The sequence below is a fragment of the Merops nubicus genome, unplaced genomic scaffold (genome assembly GCF_000691845.1).
Source record: "Merops nubicus isolate BGI_N331 unplaced genomic scaffold, ASM69184v1 Scaffold19047, whole genome shotgun sequence".
Classification (NCBI taxonomy): Eukaryota; Metazoa; Chordata; class Aves; order Coraciiformes; family Meropidae; genus Merops; species Merops nubicus.
In genome coordinates this window covers 287-8,362 of record NW_008622478.1, presented here as the reverse complement: position 1 = coordinate 8,362, position 8,076 = coordinate 287, and the positions used below count along the sequence as shown (strand labels likewise).

The following is an 8,076-nucleotide window of genomic DNA, read 5'->3' as shown; positions in this document are numbered from 1 at the left end:
TGGCTTGATGGTTGGACTTGATGATCGGACTTGATTATCTTGGAGGACTCTTCCAACCTAAAGGATTCTATGATCTCTGCCTGCATAGCAGGACAAGGTGTTGGGAAACCTGCCTGACCCAGAGGTTTGGCATCTTCAACAGCCCTTGAATTGCTTTTCTTCCATTAATTCCGTTGCTTTTTGAGCATGTTTAATGTGAAAGATGTGATGAGACGACGAGTTCTGCAATGGAATTAGTATGTATAAAACACACGTTTAAAAGTTCTGCCAGACTTATCTTCATTCCCCACAGCTCTTATTTTTTAAGGCATATTGAAAATTTCCCCCTTTACACCTTACTTATGCTGGGCATGATTGAACAGATCTTTATTGCATCGTCTGTCAAAGCAGAGGAGTCCATTTAATGATCTCTTGGTTGGAACTCTTTCCATAGCTTTGTGATTATCCTTTTTACTGCCCAAACATTCCTTTTGTAAACTGGAGGAGACCAACACGTCTCACTATGTGAGATTAGGGTGCCCAGGGGATTTTAGTGTGGCAGTTTCCTCCTCTGCTTCTGCATTTCTCTGTTTTTATAATTTAGAGGGGGTACAGGAACTCAGACTGTGGTAACTTCAGGTTGAGGAGCCCCTCCTCACCTTCACCCTCCTCCTCTGCCATCCCTTCCCATCAGTTGTTAGTTGACAAGAGGATTTTCCTCCTTACACAATCCCATTTCTGAGCTCTTAGAAGAATTTTTGAAAGGCTTTCCGGAAACTCAGGAGTGTTGTTCCTGATTGTTTTTATTTTCCTCCTGCGAGTTGTGGCTTCAGCCTGTGTAAGCAAAACTAATTAACCTCTCTGTATGTTTGTAATTTATTAATGTTATGGAAATGAGACTTCCTGGCTCTCCTTGGCTTTCTAAAAAGTTCACAGGTGAAGGTCAGAAGTGCAGATGAGAAGTTGAAAAGTCCTGTGCTAACCCAGCATGTGGAGGTGTGAGGATGACCCAGCCACCTCCTTCAGAGAAGGGACCTGTTTAAGAGCAGCTGGTGGGTGTGGAGCAGCTCCTGTGGTGCCCAGCCAGAGTACCAGTCACCTGCATTCAGATTGTCCACCTGGTATTTAACTGATAATTAATTAATTGTGGGAGCTCTGGGAGGCAAGTCTGAAAACTCTCTGCTCTGAGTTGGGCTTGTTCAGCCTAGAGAGGGCTCCAGGGAGACCTTGTGGCCTTCCAGCATTCAAGGGGGCCTAAAAGAAAGCTGTGGAGGGGCTTTCTGCAAGAGCTGGTAGTGACAGGACAGGAGGTGACAGCTTCCAACTGGGAGAGGGGGGATTGAGATCAGATGCAAGGAAGAATTTGTTCACTGTGGGGGTGGTGAGACACTGAAACAGTTTGCCCAGGGAAGTTGTGGATGCTCCATCCCTGGGCAGGTTCAAGACCTTCCTAGCTCCTAAGGGGCAACACACAAGCAGGAAAATTTTCATTTGGTTTAAAGTTAAACTGAGGGTTTTTTTGAACAGCTCCATGATGTCACTTTTACCCAACTACATTACCTCAGCACGACTCTCTTATAAGGGCAGCAGGGAAGGAGTTATCCTTCACCTCTCACCCTTTTCCTTCCCCTACCCACTGGGGCAGAAAGCAGCCCCTGGGCCCTGGCAGGCTGCACTCAGCTGTGTGGGGACTGTTCCATTTCCTCACAGACCCTGCCTTGCTTGTCCTGATTCTCTCCCTACCTAGAACAGGGATGGAGTCAAAATGAAATTCAGTCACTGCTTGGACAGCCCAGCCTCCCTTCCTCTTGGTAAGTTCACAGAAGCAGCTGGTAGGTACCAAATGACACCAAAACTGAGGCAAGACATCGTGTAGAAGTCACTGTTATATTAAAAACAAGCTCGCCAGGCCACCAGCAATGAACACAAACACTTCCATGTCCTTTTAAGGCAGCGAGTGTTAAATTCTGCCAGAGGAAGATGCTGCATGTCCTGCAGGGTTGATTTCCTCCCCGACTTGGCACAGAGATGAGCTGTCCCCCAGGCAGGTGCCAGGAGGGGCTGTGAGGAGGCTGTGTCACCAGCCCAGTGCCCGTTATCGTGACACAGATCTCAGCGTGGTGTCCCTCGTGGCCAGGTGTGCAGCCAGGTTCTCTCGGAAGTCGTGGAGGTAATTGTACTGCTGGAAAAGCACAACCGGGGTTGGAATGAGCACTCTGCACTTTCAGAAAAGGTACTACCCGTCTTAAACAGCTGTTTGATACTCCAGGATGAAAAGTGTACCCAATAGTCTATTTGTTCCTTTTGTGCTTACTCCAAACCCTCTAGAATTTTTCACAGATTACAGGGATCCTGGCCTGGCTCCTGTGGTTCCTCAAAGGGAACACATGAACTCAAAGTAGCACAAAATATGGTCCTCAGCAGGTAGGATCTTCACATCACAATTCAAAGCTGCTTTATTTGGGTCATCAGGAGTATTTCTCTCTCCAGGACAAGTCCCTGATGCAGGACACAGCCTGTAGCTAGTATGATGCACAGCAGTTTATAGTAAGAATTTTTAGGTTAACTTATACACCATGTGTAGTACTAATACACAAATGTTCAAAATAAGATCAAAAATGTTGGTCAGCAAAGGCTAAAAGGACAGATCATCCACTCCCTGTTGATACCCTTCTTCTCTTCAACCAGGAGTGCAAGCTGTTCCCAGCCCACCCCCTTGGCTTGGAGAAAACTGATTCTCAACAAGGAGTTTGAACAAGATTTGCCTCACAGAGAGGCTAGAGACAGTCTCTGGGCAACTCTTTCACCTCAGAAACTATCTTGTAAACTTTTCAAGTTTCAGCTCCTTCTTCCTGTACCCAGAACTGCTTTAAGAGCACAACATCCAGGACATGTATCAGGAGAAATTTGTACAGGAGTAGCTAGAAATACCTCCAAAAGAAGAAAGCTACATTTTAATCAGCAACTCCATGTAGGTTTTAACAGCAGTACAAGGGATGCTTCTGCTGCCAGTGCATCCTGTGACAGCTGCAGGAGATGACTCTGGCTGGCTACTGGGTTAGGAAGATGGAACAAAACCAAGGTAGAAAAATCAAACAGACATCTGAGGCGTTTGGAGAATATGAGCAACAAAGAGAGCAGCAGGGACACCAGCTGTGGAGCTTCTCAGGACAGGGAGATCCCTTTGTGACATTAAGGAGAGCACTGTCCAAGCCACCTGCTCTTGTTTTGACGTGTGTTACCTGCTGTAGCCCCCTTACCTTGATGGTCTGGATGGCCCCAGATCCTCTCAGGTTCCTGAGGCTGTCTATTGCTTGCTGAGGTGCCAGTGCATCTGAAAGCTGCAGCAGGAGACAGGCAGCAACTGGAAGGGAAGGGCATGTGCAGGCTCCTGAGCACAGCCTGGTTTCACACAGCAACAGGTTTGTTCTGTGAGAACCACCCCAGCAGAACCCAGCCTCATCCTGCCAAAGGTCAGAGATCTGCTGGACCTCTTGCTGAAGGCTTTGTTGGCACTGGCCCCACCTGCAGCTGCTCCTGCCCCAGCCTGCAGGCTTTGGAAACGGGTGAAATCCCACTCAGATTTCCCCACCCTCTGCTTTTCTAGCATTGCTCAGGCAGCAAATTCTCAAGTCATTCCAAGAGCAAGTCCCAGTACACCCAGTTAATTCCCCTGTGTCTTTTGGTTGCCTTTTTGGCCATATCCCCACCCCTTCCTTTTGGGGCACACACAATAACTGACACCCCTGAAAGCTTTAGAAGTTACCCCCATTTAACAACAGCTTTCCCAAGACAGGCACCCAAACAGATTTAACTACCTGTAACCAGCTTCAATCAGAATCTGGCTCCTTTGGAGAGTGCTGTCCCATGAGAATGGGTGTGTAGGGTAGGCACTGAGGGGGGGAGGCAACTACTTACTGAGGCACGAGCGTCCAAGGCCACCATAACAGCTGGAAGAGGAGAGAAGGTTGGGCTGTAACAAGCTGGAGGGTGCTGCAAAACCCACAGCCCCCAGGACATCCATAAGGACACAGTTCTTGCCTTTGTATAATCAGGAAGAGCAGCAGTACAAGAGAGTTAGAATATACCTACAGGGCTATCTCCCTTTTATGCTTCAGACCTGTCATGGTTACAGGGGCTGGGACCAGTTTATCCTAATGTGGGTAGAACCAAAACTGTGTATTCTATACTCTCTATGTCAGTGCTCGTGGGCTGTTAAGAAAATCATGGGTAGCAGCTGCCCAGGACAGACCTCACACCCCAGGCTATAACAGATAAGGAAAGAGGTTCAAGGTCAGGGGAGATGTTAACACCTTCCCACCCAGCAGGAGGAGTCCTCCCTGTTAATGGGCCCATCCATGCCTCGCCCCATGACTCATACAGAACTCCCCCCAGGAGCTATTTCTGTTTAATGGACCATCAAGGACCCACTGCATGACTCATAGACTGATATCAACCCATTGTGAGATGCTCCACCCAGGGGGAGGAGCCAAGTGCTCCCACCTGGATATAAACTGGGGTTCAGTACAGCACGGGGGGCCTTACCCACTGGATTTCCAGAGGACAAGAGCTACCAGATCTTTTCTACGAGACCACTGTTTCATCTGGACTGCTACCACCACCCTAACTACAGAGTATCAGGTTGTATTCTGACTCTGTTTGTGGTTTTCCTTTGTATTATTGCTTTTTATTTTTTTCTTAATAAATTGTTTTTCTGACTTGGAGTCTCTCACTGGTTTGTTTTCAAACCATTACAAGACCTTCCTTTGGTGCTGTCTTTCCTGACAAACTGCAATTTTGAAGTTCCCCTTCATTCATTCACAGCAATAGTCCCAAGAGCACAGGGGGACAGAACAGAAAACAGACCACCTCAGTTTCCTTCAACTCCTGTTCCAGGTTCAGGCTCTGATGACAGCTGGGAGCTAAGGACAGCAGCAGGGTTCTGCACAGGAGGAGGCCCATGGCTCAGTGGGTGTCTGTGAGGGGAGCTGTCATTCAGGGCAATGACAGTCCCATCATTTGGGGAACACACAAAGCTCTCCCCCTCTACCCTGAGCTCACCTACATAAAACTACTTTAAACCAATCTCATGCTGTTTCAGAGTGGATTTTGCACTGCTGGAGCCCACCGAGCCCCTGATCAACAGCCCAGGGGTGTGTTACCCTCTGACAACACCTGCTTGAGCTTGCAGCTCACGCTGTGCACCTGACACCCAGCTGGGCTGGCAGCAGGGAGTCACACGGGGCCTCTCAGCACACACTCCGGGGCACTTGCTGCAGAGAGCAAGGGGAAAATGGGAGCTTCACATCTCACAAAGGAGAAGTTAACTGCAAGGAGGTGAGTGAGGAGAAACAAGCAGCTTCTCACAGCTTGAACCACCCCTAAAGAATGCAACCAGCATTTGACAGGGTTCATTCTCAGCTGCTCACACGCTGGAGGGAAGCTGCTCTCTGCTGCAGCAGCACAGGGTGAGAAGGAGGCAAGCAGAACCTACTGTATGATTGTTTTCCGGTTGCTTTCCAGGCAGCTTCTGAGCTCTTCCAGAATTTTGCAGCACTGGGCAATGTCAGGAGCATCCCCATCAGGAACAGGATAGTGGTGCACACGGATCCCGTGCTGTTGGTAGGTGTCTATAAGGTTGGGTACTCTGTATTTTACAAGCTCTCCTCTGGTACAAAGCACAAATACGTCCTGGGTCCCGTAGTTCTTTAGTTCTTCTGCCAACAGATTGAGACACTTGCAAATAAACAAAAGCCTATCAAGCTTAAGGATAAACAGATCAGCTATTCAGCACTGATTCCCTTGTTTAATCTTGGGGATGAAGACAATAGGAGGCAGGACTTCTGCTTTGAGCAGCATTTACACTTCAGTGAGACTATGCCCCATCTCCAGCTGTGGGCTTTGCCATCAGACCCTGCTCTTCTAGGGCTTACAGGTGAATACTTGGCACAGATCTTTACATAGTTTCATCTTTTCTATCCCAATCTCAGTGAAAAGGAGATTATAGGTTTATAATTCATCTTGATCCTAGCTGCTTTGAAGATACCTTCTCCTGCACATGACTTGCAGGCCTCCTGGTCACTGTGAAGGACACAGATGCCTGCAGAGCTCCAGCCTGGAAATGCCCATACTAGTTATTCAATATTTGGTAGAGAGGCCACAGAGGAAGTGGCATGGCACTCCTGGAAGTGGTATCTAGCACTCGTGATGAGGTATTTGCTGCATCTCCAAGCACAGTGTCACCAAAACTCAGAAAGCCATCCCTCTGGTGAGGCCTTGGCCCAGGGAGGTGCTGGAGTCACCATCCCTGGAGGGGTTCAAAAAAACATGTGGACATGGCACTCTTGGCCATGGTTTAGTGGTCATGGGAGTGCTGGGTTGCTGGTTAGACTTGATGATCTTAGAGGTCTTTCCCAACCTTAGCGATTCCATGATTGTGTCAGACACACCCCCAGCAAGACTTTATAAAGGACTGCCCTGCGTTTTAACCTCCCAGCACGGGCATGGCCAGCCACAGCATCTGTTACAGAAGTATGAACAAACCACCACTGTTTTAGATACCTGGTGTCTGGATCCTTCTGCCCAGATTAGATAACCAGCAGCTCCAGCAGTCCCCAGACCAGGACAAGGTCAGCCTCTAACATATCAGTAACTTCTGCTTCCAGTTTACCTGCACGTTGCTCTTGCCCGTTACAGAGAAGCATGAGGCACTTCCACAGCAGCCAGAACTCACCTACATCTCTCTGAAGGTTTCTCCTAACGTCCTTAAACCTGCAACCTAAACCAAATTATCAATGACCACCAGCACCCCACACCTAAGTGACATTTAAGGCATGGCTGCTACAGCTGAAGAGGAAAGCTCAGACAGCCTGCCCCCAAAACCAAAGCAAGCCACAAAGCCACACCCCAAATCAAGCACAGCTAAGAGGCACAAAGCAGCTATTTTTTGGCTTATACATTCATTGGCATTCCAGTGCTAGTGGGATTTTCAGTAGCACTGGCCATCACCCACATCAAGGTACCTTAAATTCAAATATTACACTTGTTTTCTAGTTCTTTAGCATGGCATTAGCCCCAGCTTTCAGAGAGCTGGGCAAGGAATGCTGAGTAACTGCTTTAAATGAAGTAGGGGAATTCAGACTGTCAGCCACCAGCAGTTCCATCTCTTCTGTGACCACAGGAGATACACCACAGCTACAGATTTGGTAGTTAAAAATATAAAAATAAACACATAAAATTTCATTATATCACAGCCATGGTGGTGCAAACCAGATGCTAAAGGAGAGCAGCACAGAACTGGCAGCACAGGGAGGGTCATTTGAGCCCAATCTATCTCAAAAAGGAGTTTTTGCCAAAACAGCCTTGTTTAATTGTTGATTGCTATAAAGACTAAGCCAGACTAAAAAGACAAATATTTTAACTGACAATGGAAGACAGTCACTATTCTCTTAGCATATGAGCCTGCATCAAGACATTCTCTAGGTTAGCTTTGGTATTTCTGAAAATTATTCCAGTGATAGACTACAAAACAAGTTACCTCACCCAGTAAATGCAATGTGCAATCTTAGGGTACAATGCATTACCTCTCTTCTGCCTCAAACACACATGCAAGTGTCAGTGAACACATCTCACCAGGAAGGGAACACAACCCCAGGAACTCAGAGGGGTAGACTGGAGACAAAGACAACCTGCCAGGAAATAAATTATAATTAAAAAATGGTAACAGAACGTTTTGATTCGAACAGAGAACTTGCTCCTAGACATCCCCTTTCTGTGGGACCATGAGAAGAGATTATAACTGAGTTTTAAGAATAAAACCAAAGTATTCCAGTGTTATTTCTACAATACCAGACAAAGGAATCACACAACTGGAAGCAGATATCACCACACAGCCCTGGCCAAAAGGGTGAGAGGAAACTGTTGACAAATCCCCACCTTGGCACTGAGACTCTCGGGTGAACGTAACCAACAGTGACTAGTAAATGTTTCCAAAAGCAGACCTAGCCTCATATCCACTGACAGCAACAGCAACTTAATCCCTTTTCAGGGTCACCATCAAGCCAACCACAACCTCAGTACCTGCTATGGCAGGTCACC

At 47.4% G+C, this 8,076-nt stretch overlaps 1 protein-coding gene across 1 annotated transcript; it reads right to left on the bottom strand.

Annotated features, from left to right (window-relative positions):
* Positions 1 to 2,074: 2,074 nt before the first annotated feature.
* CDKN3 (cyclin-dependent kinase inhibitor 3) lies at positions 2,075 to 7,667 on the bottom strand (the record flags this gene model as incomplete). The annotated part of the gene is made up of 6 exons (XM_008944806.1): positions 2,075 to 2,161; positions 3,240 to 3,343; positions 3,898 to 3,929; positions 5,474 to 5,696; positions 6,713 to 6,757; positions 7,612 to 7,667. Coding segments are annotated over 6 exons (547 nt in total), but the record flags the coding sequence as incomplete, so codon positions are not given.
* Between the last annotated feature and the right edge of the window lie 409 nt (positions 7,668 to 8,076).